The 13817-nt window shown below is 43.4% G+C and overlaps 8 protein-coding genes across 8 annotated transcripts; 5 read left to right on the forward strand and 3 right to left on the reverse strand.

The window, feature by feature from the left end:
• Positions 1–422: 422 nt before the first annotated feature.
• BYT42DRAFT_548066 (60S ribosomal protein L12) lies at positions 423–1087 on the forward strand (the record flags this gene model as incomplete). The annotated part of the gene is made up of 3 exons (XM_051565986.1): positions 423–477; positions 557–793; positions 882–1087. 3 exons carry the CDS (start codon positions 423–425, stop codon positions 1085–1087), a joined length of 498 nt encoding a protein of 165 aa, XP_051421202.1.
• A 250-nt stretch (positions 1088–1337) lies between these two features.
• BYT42DRAFT_57263 (putative adipose-regulatory protein-domain-containing protein) lies at positions 1338–3142 on the reverse strand. Its single transcript, XM_051568633.1, has 4 exons — positions 2844–3142; positions 2335–2787; positions 2120–2263; positions 1338–2051 (listed from the first exon to the last, which is right to left on the reverse strand). Exons 1-4 carry the CDS (start codon positions 2889–2891, stop codon positions 1506–1508), a joined length of 1191 nt encoding a protein of 396 aa, XP_051421203.1. The 5' UTR covers positions 2892–3142; the 3' UTR covers positions 1338–1505.
• Positions 3143–3405: 263 nt separating this feature from the next.
• BYT42DRAFT_579120 (uncharacterized protein) lies at positions 3406–4261 on the reverse strand. Its single transcript, XM_051569356.1, has 4 exons — positions 4173–4261; positions 4034–4113; positions 3831–3968; positions 3406–3763 (listed from the first exon to the last, which is right to left on the reverse strand). The coding sequence occupies exons 1-4, from the start codon at positions 4222–4224 to the stop codon at positions 3557–3559; spliced, it is 477 nt and encodes a 158-aa protein (XP_051421204.1). The 5' UTR covers positions 4225–4261; the 3' UTR covers positions 3406–3556.
• A 934-nt stretch (positions 4262–5195) lies between these two features.
• BYT42DRAFT_476025 (uncharacterized protein) lies at positions 5196–5738 on the forward strand (the record flags this gene model as incomplete). Its single annotated transcript, XM_051563623.1, has 1 exon — positions 5196–5738. A coding segment is annotated over one exon (543 nt), but the record flags the coding sequence as incomplete, so codon positions are not given.
• A 724-nt stretch (positions 5739–6462) lies between these two features.
• BYT42DRAFT_483790 (39S mitochondrial ribosomal protein L46-domain-containing protein) lies at positions 6463–7119 on the reverse strand (the record flags this gene model as incomplete). Its single annotated transcript, XM_051563722.1, has 2 exons — positions 6463–6564; positions 6646–7119. Coding segments are annotated over 2 exons (576 nt in total), but the record flags the coding sequence as incomplete, so codon positions are not given.
• Positions 7120–7354: 235 nt separating this feature from the next.
• Positions 7355–9277, forward strand: BYT42DRAFT_579125 (NAD(P)H quinone oxidoreductase, PIG3 family). Its single transcript, XM_051569357.1, has 9 exons — positions 7355–7485; positions 7577–7771; positions 7850–8047; positions 8117–8178; positions 8242–8447; positions 8516–8621; positions 8692–8818; positions 8887–8939; positions 9007–9277. Exons 2-9 carry the CDS (start codon positions 7744–7746, stop codon positions 9220–9222), a joined length of 996 nt encoding a protein of 331 aa, XP_051421207.1. The 5' UTR covers positions 7355–7485; positions 7577–7743; the 3' UTR covers positions 9223–9277.
• BYT42DRAFT_579127 (uncharacterized protein) lies at positions 9278–9534 on the forward strand. Its single transcript, XM_051569358.1, has one exon. It carries the CDS (start codon positions 9330–9332, stop codon positions 9513–9515), a length of 186 nt encoding a protein of 61 aa, XP_051421208.1. The 5' UTR covers positions 9278–9329; the 3' UTR covers positions 9516–9534.
• A 2480-nt stretch (positions 9535–12014) lies between these two features.
• Positions 12015–13609, forward strand: BYT42DRAFT_579130 (small GTPase). The gene is made up of 5 exons (XM_051569359.1): positions 12015–12189; positions 12457–12618; positions 12746–12779; positions 12856–13130; positions 13203–13609. The coding sequence occupies exons 1-5, from the start codon at positions 12153–12155 to the stop codon at positions 13328–13330; spliced, it is 636 nt and encodes a 211-aa protein (XP_051421209.1). The 5' UTR covers positions 12015–12152; the 3' UTR covers positions 13331–13609.
• The last annotated feature ends 208 nt before the right edge of the window (positions 13610–13817 follow it).

A 13817-nucleotide genomic window follows, 5' to 3' on the forward strand; every position in this document is an offset into this window, starting at 1 on the left:
ATAGTTTACTGTCTTGATAGTGCCTGAAGCAACAATTGTAGTGGGGGAGCGGATGGCCCTGTGCGAGATTTCATTGGTAAATTTTGTCCAATCAGAATGAAGCATTTTTTCGGGTCGCCCACCAGAGGGAAAGGAAGCATGTCCGGAGAGCAGCTGAGTCAAAAGCGCTGTATCGTACTGGTCGTTGGTTCCTCCCTCTCTCTACATATCCATCCATCAGGTAATACCATCCATCTAATTGATCATCTTGGGGTATCTGGGAGAGTTTCGCTAGAGAAGACGATAGCACTCGATAAATGCTGTTGACGGTTGAAAGATTCAGCACGAAAAAAAAAAGGATACCCATGACCGAGCGGATGACATTCGGCATTGGAATGAATGAATGTTGAAAAACTTATCGGTTATGGATTATATTGTATAGAATGCCGCCCAAGTTCGATCCTTCCGAGGTTAAGATTATCTACCTTCGCGCTACTGGTACGAGAACACAGAATCTTTTCGAAACGATCCACAACAGCATTGAGTGTATCTAATTTGGTGAATTCAACTTTATTAGGTGGTGAGTTGGCTGCCTCCAGTGCTCTTGCCCCCAAGATCGGTCCCTTGGGTTTGTCGCCCAAGAAGGTCGGTGAAGATATCGCCAAGGGCACCAAGGACTGGAAGGGTCTCCGTGTCACTGTTCAGTTGACCATCCAGAACCGTCAAGCTCAGGTTGCTGTTGTCCCCTCGGCCTCCTCCTTGGTCATCAAGGCTCTCAAGGAACCCCCAAGAGACCGCAAGAAGGATAAGAACAGTAAGTTTTTCTGTTTTAGTTGCCATTGGCCAATCGCCATGGTTTTTCCATGCTGGTTTGTTAACTTGCCTCTGAAATTCTCCTTTAGTCAAGCACACCGGCAACATTGCTCTTGAAGAAATCATTGAGATTGCCCGCACCATGCGCTTCAAGTCCTATGCTCGTGAACTCAAGGGTACCGTGAAGGAAATTCTCGGTACTGCTCACTCTGTCGGTTGCACTGTCGATCGTCAGAGCCCCAAGGCTATCTGCGACGCCATCGATGCCGGTGAGGTTGAAATCCCCGAAAAATAAATGGAGTGCAATAAACTGTTTTGGCATAATGGATTACTGTATTTCGTTCAGTATCAGCACCTGTGTAAATGGAATCGTTGGAGAGAGTTATTGGAAGTGTAGGATAGCTGTTTCACTGCTGTGTAAATGTACGACAAATAGGATGACTACTGTGAACAACAATAACGGGAACGATTCGACTATCATCCATTGTCCGATCGATTTCGTTTGTATTCAATGTTGTGGTTTTAGCTCAAATGGGAGACCATGCGTTTTCTGCATCGGATAACAGTGTTTTATTCTTATGGAAGTGATGGTAAAGGAATATTGTAATATCATGATATGAACAATGTCTACTCGATTAAATTGTGTTCCTTATCGATGGGCTAGCTCATGCCACTTTGCATTGTTGGTATATAACATGAATTTTTCTATGGATTTAGCTAGTTTCTCTTCTGGAAGATGACGGCACATCTTGAGCAGTTTCTTGGTCAAGTTTTGCTCGTTCGTTTGCCTCCTCTTCTCCTTCTTCTTCATCTTCTTCTTGATCCGTCTGATTCAACAAGTCCTTGTCGTAATTTTCCTGTATAGCTTGAATCTCGTCGGCTGCACCTTCAAAAAAATTTTGCAGCTTGTCCCACAAGGCCTGACCAAATAAAGTCCATGCAATGGCTGCGAAAATCAATTCGATACCAGCAAAAACAGTGATAAAAGTGAAAGCGGTACTAATTCGATGATAGTACATGTAGTACCGCAGACCACGGAAGTCGGCATGAATACGTAGTTCAGCATTATACACTTGCAAGCGAGGGTTGGACAAGGTCACTATGGCGCGTGTGGTAGGTTTGCCTCGCTGTTCGACAAAGTTTTCCATCAATGGAATGGTAATGCTTTGAGACTCTTCGGTCAATCCAAGGAGCAGTGGTAACGCTTTAGCAACAACGTGAAGTACGCGTTGTGTGTTGGATTGATAACGTAAAATAGCCTGTTCCATCCGTGTCAGATCGCCGTCGACGACTACATATAAAAAATTTTCTTTGTTGTTCAGCTTACCGGTCGACTAGCGTAGGCTAATCTTGATCCACCGCTCGTCTGAAGTTCAGTGGTGACCATAAAATTACCAATATCAAAGTTGATGGTAGAGGTCGGCACATGAAGTTTTACGGACACATCATAAGCTTGTTCATGTCGCAGCGGCTGTGTGTACGATAACCAAAAGAGCATAAGAAAAAAACGCGTACACCTGTATAAACTCTGTTACAACTTACGGCGTAATGATAAGCTCCTTCAGTGAGATCGACAATACCGACAGGAGCTGATCCGGCAGACGTTTCATATTGAAAATAGATGGGCTCAATGTGTGCTGTGCGAGGGACGTATTGTTGGTAAAAAGTCAAATAGGCCGCCATACTTGTCAAAAGGATCCATACGAGCAAAACAGCAGTAACGGTCATTTTTACCATGGTTCGTTGCGCTTTTGGAGTAAATAGGATTCGCACAAACGGGGACAGTAGCTTTTTCATCGTGTCGACCATCATGGTGACGGCAGGATGCCATCGCATAGCCGCTACTGGCTCAGTGATTTTTTCTGCTTCGACATCAGCATTGCCAATGGTTTGTCGTTCAGCTGGAGCAACCCCAGTAAGGTTAATATCATTTACATCGTCGTCGTCGTCGTCTTCGTAACTGGACGAAGGCACAATATGGTAATTACTGTCTGCCTATCTATTACATTAGTTATCAGCACGGTCGTAGAGAGGAATATCGCAGTCTTAACTGGTTCTCTTCCAAGAGCATCTTCGTTATCCGATCTTAGGCTTGACATTGGATGAAGCAATGGGTGGCAAGCAGTAAACTTGTCTCAGAGTCTTTGCGCAGGACTCCGCTTTTAGGCAACCCATGTGACATTTTTGACACATGAAAATTATTGAGCGTGAAAAAATGTTTCGTGTGGCCCTTGATCCCATTCAAGCAAGATCGAACTTGGAACACTTGTCTTTATCAAGGAGCAACCATGTGTAGTTCAAAAATTGGTAGAACTTGGATAACGTTTACCACCAATCATGGATGATAAATAACGCAGAATATGTGTGGTTAAATGGAACGACGTTTTGCAAATAGAGGTTTGAATTGGGGCTGATGTACGAATATGATCCTCTTACTTATACATCCATTTTTAATTCCTCTTATAATCGTTCGTCACAGACAAGATTTTGACATCATCGATTGCTAAACTAGCGCACAACAAACGCGTCCAACAGCGCTGTAAAACGCTTCTCAGGTATGACTGCCCTGGGACATAGGCTGCATTCCCCTGTTGTTTAGATGAAACTGAATTCCCTGTTTACAAGTAAAAAAAAAAAAAAAAAAAAGTTTCATGCATGCAATAACTATGACTATAGCAAGTGGAATTGTGTGATTTTTTGATGAATACATGCGATCCAAGGATTGAACATAATCATTTAAATCGATTCAGCTTGTATTTCAGATTTATACTATCTCTAGGTTATCAACCATGTTGAATTCGCAACGCCGTTGCAACCAATCATTGAGTCGGGATTTCAGAAACTCTTCCGGTTGCCAATCGTGCAACTCAAGGTGCAGTTTATCGCCAATCCACACATACACAGCACAATCGACGGCTTCCTTGACATCGCCTGCCAAGGGCGTGGCCTTGACCGAACAACGCGCATACTCCTAAGTCAGTCGGTCAGTTAGTATTCTGTCTCGTTCTTTCTCATTGAGAGCATTAGAGATGACGAACATCGCCTTCAAAGGTATCCAAGCGGACAATGTCATTCTCTGTCAATCCTTCGCAGAGGATGCCTACTACTTCGTCATCGAGGTCTGCCTCAATGACGGCAGGGTAGTCAAGATTCTTGAGAGCAAAGCGTTTATGGCCCTGAAGGGGGAACAGTATTAAATTTGGGGTATCCATAGACAAATAATGGATGAGTGTGGTTTTACTTTTAGCATAGCGGGTCGACGTCGTAAAGTGTTAAGCTTGTGCGATTTCGTTTCGGCCGATGCTGCAGGCCCACAGAGCACTGCAAGAACGTGAATAGACAGAACTTTTTTTTCAGCCTCGCAGCGCTCGTTTACCAACCTCTACCGAGGACTGCATCATTCATTAACGTGCCATAGAAAAAAGCGGCCATCAGAGAGACTTGGATCAAAAGAAAAGAAGAAACAAAGAATCATCAAAGAAAAAAAAAACATTGAGGACTTATATCCTGCATAAAATTCAAGCGTGAGAAACTTGCAATCGACCGTGTCCCAAGCACAAACACCACAGTGACTCACAGTGAGAAAGTGTCACTCTAACTATGTCGCAAGGGGGAGGGGGAAGCTTTGTGTTGGACTCATATTGACATGGCGATCCTTAGTGATTACAACACGAAAAAAAAAAAAAAAAATCATCAAATTTTTCACCATGGAAACGACGAAAATTCTTATATTAACGTCGTCCTCATCTTGATTGTCATCACATAGCGTCAGGTCGTTATACTGTGAGATCACGTTACATAGACAGGTCTAAAAGTCAGCTTATTTTCAACGTAAATCCACGCCAGCGGGAATGTTTTGCTGGTTACTGTTTTTGGAAGAAAGAACATCATCCTCCTTAAAGAGATCAATGTTTTCATCATCCAGACGATTTGGCAAGAAAATTTAAGTTTTTTTTTTTTTTTTTGTTTTATATTGTGATTCTTTCGAATCTAATAGTACGGATGGAAATCCTCCGTACCTTAAGTTTGTTTTCCATCTTTTTTGTCATTCACAAAAAAGTTATAAAAGAACCATGATCAACATCGATAGAGCCGAAGCGATTGTGCAGCTCGTATTTCAAGGATGTCGAACAGGAGAAGGACCTCAAGCGCGTCGGTTGGCCATTCAAATGCTGCACGATGTAGAGGAATTGGTCGGTATCCGTCAAAAGAAGATTCGACGGTTTTTCCTCACAGTGGATGCGGTTCAACGACAATACGAAAGAAAAAACTACGCTTCGCATCAGCTGCTGGAACGCTTGGACGCAGTGTTGATAGGGCTTGACCAGCAAACCGCTAATCTTTGCAAGCGCAAAAAGGATCTGCAGATGCAAATTGCTGACTTTGAGCAATCATTGCAAGACTTGCGCGACTATGCACAAGCCAGACGGACCAAGAAGACCAAACGAGAGCAGCAATACAACCATTTCTACTTTATCCCGGTGCTGTCCACTCAATATAAACAAAAGTATATCCGTGCACGGGATAAAAATGCCATGGCAGAGCAACGATTATCCGACATTCGAAGCGAACAAGAGCGCTGTCGAGAGTTACTGCGAGAAACCGCCAAAGAATTGACAAAGCAGCAGCAAGATCGTGAACAGGCTCAACAGCAATGGCAAACACTGGAACAAGAAATTACTAAGGCTTCCAAACTGGTGCAGTTCCTGAAGGAAGGTCAAACATTCTGGAGCCAGTTCGACGGTCATCAAAGTAACCTGGTTTTGGAATCCGGTCGGTACTTGATCCGTGCTTTACAAGAACATAAAGTGGCAGAGGATGCGGATTTTCGTCATTGGATAGCGACATTCAAGATGGCGTGTATGGAATACGGCGAAGGCGAACAATATGGTGATCGTAAATGGGATACTGGCCAAATGGAAGTCGAATACGACTGCTCCCGATGCCATCAGTTTCAGCTCGGCTGGCCATGCGTCGATAAAGTTCGTTCCAGTAATCTACTGTGTTCGTCTTGCTATCAAAGCACACGGACCAGTATGATCATGGAAAAGAAGATGGCCATCCTAGGGGAACGTCTGTTGAATATCGAAAACCGCCGATCGACTTCCACCCCGTCGTTGGCCAAACCTGCTTTGCGTAAAGTGATCAGCAGCCTTTTCAACAAGAGTACGGCCTGTGTGGATCCAACGGCCTCGTTGGTGAAATCTCAGCAAATACCAAATACATTGATCACTTAAAACAGATACGTAAAGCAAGTGCTCCACTTGTAACAATCCATGCTTTGTAAATGTTTTTATCTCTCCCTGCATAATATACCTGATCTTACTCTTGCATACAAGTGTGTGTCTACAATGTTTTTATGATATCTTTATCAATTGTTTTTTTTTCAGTGATTTCTTCTGTATAGTTGAATTGTTTATACAATGGTGCCCGAATTTTCTTTGTCTACGATATTATGGAAAGGATAAAAAGAAAAAAGGAAGGAAAAATAAAATATGTCTAGATATCACCAAGGCTATCTTTGATCGCTTTGTAATAGTCGGGTTCAAGATAATCGGCGAGCTCTTCCTTCGTTAACCATGCGAAATCGGAAGCGTCTTTGCCTGTTTTGACTTGGCCAGCATATACACGTGCTTTCATGAAGAAAACCTTTTGCCCACTTGCTTCCTCTGATTTGGGACCGGCCTTTTTGTAATGAGCAATAGGTTGTCGTCCAACAAACCACACATCCATGTCCGCTCCACATTGTTCCTTCAATCGACGTTCCGCAGCCTATTTTTGCCCCCATGAAATCAATAGTTAGAAAAATTCCTCGTATATTTTCCCTAATGGCTATCGAGTTGACAGGCGTACCTCGTGGAGATATTCATTTGTTTCCAAATCCCCTTGAGGAAACTGCCAAGGATGCTGTGATTCCTTTGGATTTTTCACCACCAAATACAGCGTTCGCTGCAAAACACGATCCAGACTTTTCAAATCGTTTTTTCGATCGGCTTCGGTTTCACGGCTCGCTTTTTCGACTTTGTTGCTTGCTGCGGTTGTGTCTTCCTTTTCCAGTCTTTGTTGTGTTTCTTGTACGGCTTCGGTCATGGACAGCGAAAGATCGGCCATGGCGGCCTCACGAGCTGCCACTTCCTCCTTCCAACGACGTTCAGCTACGGATCCCTTCTTGAAGTAGAATTCGGTAGGAAATTGTGGTGCATTTTGACGTTCCAGTTTTTCCTTGTAATCGAAATAAGCTTTTTCAAAAGGGGTGGAATCGCGTGTGATCTGGGGGGCTCGAGATAAGATGACCGAAGCGCAAATTCGATTATTCTTAATGACCAATGATGCCCTTGCAGAAGATGTCGACGCAAAGCATCGTCTCGCAAGTAAGTTGAAATGACGACTCATGGAAGAAACCCCGGTGTGCCTAAACAGAAGAATAAAAAAAAACAAGAGTCCCTCTCGATGTTGTTGTTTTTCTTTTCCCTTCACCCAACGATTTTAAAACTCAGTCGTCAAGTAAAAACAAAAACTGGACGTGAAAAAAAAACAGAAAAAAAAAAATGAAGGCACACGTCACACCCCGAGCCGGGCGGGGAGTTGCTGGCATAACCGGTTGCTTTCCCTTTTCCAGTCAATGTTTTTTGGCAAATCAAAACACATTACCTTGTAATAGCACGTTTCTTATTTGCAGTATAGCGTATTGCAGTAGGTTATTTTTTGTATCAAGAGAATATGAAATTGGGGATATAGGCCACAAGTACAGTTTTCAATAACTAACGAGCGCTTCACTTTCCAGGCGTGAAGCTAGATTATTAAGCAAATGACGGCGGGGTGATTATTTGGGGGATTTTCCGCCTGCAAGATTCATGCTGTCTTTCAAACGTCTGTGGCCATTTATTCCAAAATACGCACATAAAAAACCGCACGTCATTTTTTCCCAGCTTCTTCACATATTACTCCACTATGAAAGCCGTTCTCGTTAAACAACCTGGTAGGGTTCAGGCCGTTCACTTGTTCCGACTCTAGCGGTTAACGAGCTAACCTTCACTTGCAACTGTCAAAAAAAAAGGTGATGCTTCGCAATTATGCATGGGCGACTATCCCACGCCGGTTATCAAGGACACTGAATTGCTGGTCAAAGTCCATTGCTTTTGTTTGAACCGTATGGATATTGTCCAGCGACAAGGTCGCTACCCTCCTCCTCCCGGTGCCAGCCCTCTTCTCGGCGTCGAAATGTCGGGTATTGTTGAGGAAGTAGGCAGCAAAGGTAAAGCACCGACTAAGGAAATACTTTTACCCTTATGTATTATTAATCCCAGCTTTTTTGGTTTCTTAGTAACCAAGTTCAAGAAAGGGGATGCTGTGTTTGGTTTGATGCCTGGCGGTGCCTATGCAGAGGTATAGACTTTCATCCAGTTCGAGCCCATGGCATTATACTCATTTTTTTCTGCTTCACAACAGTATGCGGCTATTGATGAGCGTTTGGCTATTTGTAAACCGGATTCACTCTCCTTTGAAGAGGCAGCCGCCATTCCAGAGACGTGGTTTACAGCTTACCAGGCCTTGTTCTTTGTTGGTAATTTGGAACCAGGCATGGATGTGCTTATTCACGCTGGCGCTTCGGGTGTGGGCATTGCGGCTATTCAGCTCGCTAAGCATGCGGGAGCGTAAGTAACCAACTTCAACATGCTTCGTGATACACGGTCCAGAATCATTGATGGCTCCTTTGTTGTAGCAAGCGAATTTTCATTACTGCGGGCTCGGATGAGAAGCTTGAATTCTGTAAGAGCTTGGGAGCCACGACGGCTATCAATTACAAGACTCAAGACTGGGCGGAAGTGGTAAGTTAAATATTGAGAACAACGGAAGGATATATGCGATCATCCTTTCTTAACCAATCCTTGTATTTAGATTGCCAAAGAAACAGACAATAAGGGTGTCAATGTCATTGTTGATTTTATTGGCAAGAACTACTGGCAGCAAAATCTCCAGACCTTGGCTGTCGACGGCCACATGGTCATTCTTGCCTTCATGAGCGGTAGGCCCTATTAAACAAGCGCACGAGGCTTTTCGATGCTCCGAAACTAAAACTAAAATAACCTCTAGGCAATATCGTGGACCAGGTGGATCTTTCCATGTTGCTCAGAAAGCGTCTCAGAGTAAGTGGATCGCTGGCTCTTCATCTGCAGCTTCCAAACTGACTTTGGTGTCCTTTTTCTTTTTTAGATTGAAGGCTCTGCTTTGCGTAGCCGAAGCATCGACTATCAGTCACGCTTGCGCGATGCCGTTTTCGAAAAGGTTATCAAAGAACTCAAGAGTGACAAGTGTGCCTTCAAGGTGTTCTTGGACAAAGAGTTTGACTGGAAAGACATTCAAGAAGCCCATAGGTACATGGAAAGCAACCAATCTCAGGGAAAGATCGTGGTTAAAGTCACCCAATAGACAAGAAACATAAAATGAAGAATGTAGTAAATTTTTTTAATATCAAAAAGCGAGTGTGAAAAAAATAAAAAGAATAATACATTGGAGAAAACTAGCCTACATACACAATGCGAAAGACGGGGCAGACACATGATGTGATTTTCCTGCCCTTTTTCTTTCAAGTCTTCAAAACAGTCGATATATCTTTTTTTTCGAATTTGTTTTTCTCCTGTTTACTTGATTTTCATCTAAAAAGTATTGAGTTGGTTTTTTTTTTGGTTATTTCATGGTTTGATATGTGGTGTAATTCATGATGCTTCTTGTTCCTGGGTATGACGGGGACGTCTTGTGGATGGTTTCTTAGGACCCGAACGCTTTTTCTTGGGCCGAGTTTCGAGATCCTTGGGATGTAAGAACAGACAACGGGATCCAAATGTACAGTCATCACCAGCACTACAGGAAGCCAAAAAATTATATTAACAAAAACGAACAATGAAAAAAACGAAGCTATGGAAAAAAGACTTACCGGCAAGGTTTCGAAGGATGCCAGTACTTGCAGTTCTTGTTTGTGCATCCAGGCCAGTAGACGCAACGAGCCTTCAATGGTGGGATATATGTCTGTTGCTGCTTTTGAATTTGATCTTCACGGGACGCCATCATTTTGCCTTTTTTGTTGGTAGGATGAGGCCGTAAGAATTGGGAATAGTTGTTCCATGTGAGATCGCCCTGGCGAGACAGGGCCAAGGGATCCATCCATTCGCTTTGCTGTTGGAAAGGGTTCGATCGGGTAGGAGGGGTCCAACCAGCAGAGACCATGGCGAAATCACCGCCTTGATAGGGAATAGCAGAAGGCACCATGGGCTGCTGAGAAAGAACAGGTTGAGCCGCTGAAGCCGAATTGCCCGAGGGTGGAACCGTAGTAGTGGAATCAATGATGGAACGGTTTAAATTTAAAATGCGGTTGGCGTCTTCTTGTTCGTCACTGGCCACTGCTGGCGATGCTTCTGAAAGCACGGTGTGGTCAGTAGATGTGGTCTTTTGTTGGGAATCATCCATCGACGATTTTCTAACAGGGGTCACTGGGGAACCGGGCTCGGAAACACTGGACACGATGTCCTTTGCCAATTCGGTTTCAACCTTGGGTTCCATGGTTTCGCTAGATGACAAGTCGCCCTTGGTCTCAATATCGGAATCTGTCAGGTTGGAGGACAAAAGCACCTTGGTGCTCAACTCTTCTTCCATCGTCGCCGCCGTGGTTTCAGCCGTTTGGACTTCTTCCTGGACCGCCTTGGGAGTCTCGCTTGTTTCCGCAATCTCATGTTTAAGTTCGTCGCTCACTTTATCATCCACGATGGCGACTTGGACTTCCGTTTCCACTTTGGTCACCTCTGGGACCTCTGCCTCTTTTTCCTCTTTGGCCAATTCATCGACTTGGACCTTGATTTCAGTGGTCACGGTTTCCGCTGTGATGACGTTTTCCTCACTCTTTTGTGATTCAGTTGCTGCGCTAGTTTCAACCGTTTCCACCACAGATTCAACAACGGTCTCACTCACGGCTGATTCATCGGTTACTTTATCGTCTGCTGGTGTCACCGTGGATACCTGGTCTTCGGTCTTTGTCTCAGGTTCCACAATAGTCGTATCCTTTGTAGTACTGGACTCTTGTGCAGTTTCACTAGGGTCGGTTTCCGAAGGAACGGAATCCATGACCTGATCTTTGGCAGGGACTTGTTGTTCAACAGTGGTGGCGATGGTGTCTGACTCTACCTTGTTTGCCATGGCAGTCACATTAGATTCAGGGCTACTGGCTTCCGACTCTTTTGCTGCAACTTCATCCACCAACGGTTCAGGAACAGTTTGGTCAACCGAAGCAGACGCTTCCTTATCCATCTTGACCGATTTTTCCTCCTCCTGTTGCTTGGGCGAAAGGGTCAGGGTATCGGTTTCTTGGGAAACACCAGTGTCCTTTTCCTTCAAAGATTCGCCTTTTTCTTTCGTATCTTCCTTGGTGGCTTCGTTTTGTGCTACCACACTGCTGTCGCTCTTCACTTGACGGCTTTTTTGACTTTTCGGACGCTTGCCACCCTCCGCATCTGTATCCAAACAGGGCCAAACAAACGAATATAAAATTCCAGCCAAAGAGAAAATAAGTAAAAAGAACACGAAAAAAATAGCATGGCAGTTAGCATTTATGAAAGTGAATCAGAATGACAAGTTGAAAGAATGCTCTCAAGTGTCATTTGGACCCCATCGCTACCTTTTTTGAACGTAATGTAAACGAACACACCCACGGTGATGAGTGCGACAGGGGCCCAGTAGTAAAATCGTGGCGTATCTATCAGCTGTAATGGCATCGACATTTTTTTTTTGTTTCGCAAATAGCGGCAGGATAAAAATTGCAGGCGAAAGAAAAGTTAAGAAGTAAAAATCAGAGAAATCGGGAGTGGCGGCTTTATACGGTTTGGAACAAATTTTTTGCCAGTGGGATTGTCCTCCGCCGGCCAATAACAATGATACTCCTTTTCTCTTGGTTGCTGAACTTGTCCCACACAATGAACCGTGGAATTGCTTATTCTATAAACCTTAAAACGTCCTTGATTCATGACAATTTTAAGTGTGTTATGGTGCAATGAACGCGAATCCATTTTATCGGTTTTTTTTTTTTGTTTTTTCAATAAATGCGACCGTGGTGATCGCAGTCAAAGCAACCCTGCGGTCCATCAAAATCATATGATCCAATTAGAGTCCCGCTTCGAATTTCCCAGTCTAATCGCGCTATTTCCCTTCCGCTTTTTGTTTTTGTTTCCTTCCACCTTTTTTTTTTCTTGTTCTCTGTCCGAAAAAAAAAGGAAAAAGGTCGACCTCCTGAACTTCTTCTTTTTTTGACTTACTCCTGGATCCTTTTTTTTTTTTTGTATAAAAAAAAAGAGAAAATATAAAAATAACCACTCATGAGCCGAGACGACGAATACGATTACCTATTCAAAGGTGAGTTGCTGGAGAAAAGGGGCGTTATTTCAGAGGACGTGTCGCTGTCCGATGCAGAAGCCCGCATAACGAAAATATTGTTGGAGTTTTTTCTTGTTTCTTTTCTTTTTATTCCCTTGGTTATTGTGAGGTCACTTACCATGATATGGAAACATCTCTGTTCTGTATATGGATGCGGGAGAAGTAGAACCACCATCATGTTATAAGATCCAAAAGGGTGGTGTGCTATGAAACTGATCTTGAATTTCTTTTTTCTTACTTCCACAGTGGTCTTGATCGGAGATTCCGGGGTCGGAAAGACGAATCTTCTGGCGCGCTTCACTCGTAATGAATTTAACTTGGAGTCTAAAAGTACCATTGGGGTGGAGTTTGCCACTCGTAGTGTCCAAGTCGACAACAAAACCGTGAAAGCACAAATCTGGGACACAGGTAAAACTTCTTCTCACCATATTGTAGGCAACGTTGCACCATGACGACTCGTCGGTTAATGAATTTTTTTTCCCCTCCATTGCCATGTTGATCACAAAAAAAAAAAAAAAAAAAAAAAAAAAAAAAGCTGGACAGGAACGCTATCGCGCCATCACAAGTGCGTAAGTACAATTACCGGCTTCAACTCAACCTTATATGGATAATAAGATCAGCTGATGGTGACTGTTGATGTTGTAGATATTATCGAGGGGCTGTAGGAGCCTTGCTGGTGTACGATATCGCGAAATATGCGACTTACGATAACGTGACACGATGGCTCAAAGAATTACGTGACCATGCCGATTCCAATATAGTCGTCATGTTAGTAGCCAACAAGAGCGATTTAAGACATTTGCGAGCGGTCCCTACAGAGGAAGCCAAGCAGTTTGCAGCTGATAACGGTCTTTCTTTCATCGAGACTTCGGCCCTGGATTCCAGCAATGTTGAACTTGCGTTTCAGCGCATCTTGACAGGTAAAAAAAGGAAGCCTAAGTATTCGATAACCAAGTAAAGAGGAAGGCTCATTGATTTTCTTGTCATTGCAGAAATATATCGTATTGTCTCCAACAAAGCTCTTGAATCTTCTAATGACGGTATCCGACCCACCGCAGGCGAAACCATTTCTGTGACTCAACCGCCTTCGGCCGATCAAAACAAGGGCGGTTGCTGCTAATCGTCCAGAGAAGACGACGAAGCGAAAACAAAAAATATACGATTAAACATTATATACCTATATATTTTCTTTCTTTTTATTGAGTTGCTTATCTTTTTTTTCTCTTTCTTGCTTGATTTTTTGATTCTGGAGTTTTTGACTTGTTCCTCCCCTAATAAAAAGTCTCGGTTGGCTGATCAATGTGAACACAACAGAGGTCATTTCAAAAATAAATTTTATGCATGACTACTGCACATGCAAATATTAGTTTTGCTTACTTCTTATTTCTCGTTTTTTCAACCAACAAAAATAAGAAGAAAAAAAACCAAATAGGGATCCAAAAAGCTACCAGGAAAGCAGCATGACCATCAGTTATTATCTTTTCGTCGTTCTCTCCTTCCTTATCTTTACCAAAGAATGACGAAGTATCACGCCGCTGTTCCTCAGAGTTGCTGTTGTCATGACGATAAAGATCTCCAGGAGATAGTAGCTCTGATACATCCGATGA

Source organism: Radiomyces spectabilis, assembly GCF_025331425.1.
Source record: "Radiomyces spectabilis strain NRRL 2753 chromosome Unknown BYT42scaffold_10, whole genome shotgun sequence".
NCBI lineage: Eukaryota > Fungi > Mucoromycota > Mucoromycetes > Mucorales > Radiomycetaceae > Radiomyces > Radiomyces spectabilis.

Excerpts from the sequence above, each read along its gene's own strand:
- BYT42DRAFT_57263 (XM_051568633.1), bottom strand. The coding sequence starts at position 2,891 with ATGTCAAGCCTAAGATCGGATAACGAAGATGCTCTTGGAAGAGAACCA. Across the intron at positions 2,788-2,843 it reads ATGCTCTTGGAAGAGAACCA|GCAGACAGTAATTACCATAT; the intron begins GTTAAGACTGCG and ends TGTAATAGATAG. Across the intron at positions 2,052-2,119 it reads TAGCCTACGCTAGTCGACCG|GCTATTTTACGTTATCAATC; the intron begins GTAAGCTGAACA and ends CGGATGGAACAG.
- BYT42DRAFT_579120 (XM_051569356.1), bottom strand. The coding sequence starts at position 4,224 with ATGGCCGCTTTTTTCTATGGCACGTTAATGAATGATGCAGTCCTCGGT. Across the intron at positions 4,114-4,172 it reads TGATGCAGTCCTCGGTAGAG|TGCTCTGTGGGCCTGCAGCA; the intron begins GTTGGTAAACGA and ends ACGTTCTTGCAG. Across the intron at positions 3,764-3,830 it reads TGGATACCTTTGAAGGCGAT|GAGTATGCGCGTTGTTCGGT; the intron begins GTTCGTCATCTC and ends CGACTGACTTAG.
- BYT42DRAFT_579125 (XM_051569357.1), top strand. The coding sequence starts at position 7,744 with ATGAAAGCCGTTCTCGTTAAACAACCTG. Across the intron at positions 7,772-7,849 it reads CGTTCTCGTTAAACAACCTG|GTGATGCTTCGCAATTATGC; the intron begins GTAGGGTTCAGG and ends TCAAAAAAAAAG. Across the intron at positions 8,819-8,886 it reads CATTCTTGCCTTCATGAGCG|GCAATATCGTGGACCAGGTG; the intron begins GTAGGCCCTATT and ends AATAACCTCTAG.
- BYT42DRAFT_579127 (XM_051569358.1), top strand. The coding sequence starts at position 9,330 with ATGCGAAAGACGGGGCAGACACATGATGTGATTTTCCTGCCCTTTTTC.
- BYT42DRAFT_579130 (XM_051569359.1), top strand. The coding sequence starts at position 12,153 with ATGAGCCGAGACGACGAATACGATTACCTATTCAAAG. Across the intron at positions 12,619-12,745 it reads AGCACAAATCTGGGACACAG|CTGGACAGGAACGCTATCGC; the intron begins GTAAAACTTCTT and ends AAAAAAAAAAAG. Across the intron at positions 13,131-13,202 it reads GTTTCAGCGCATCTTGACAG|AAATATATCGTATTGTCTCC; the intron begins GTAAAAAAAGGA and ends TTGTCATTGCAG.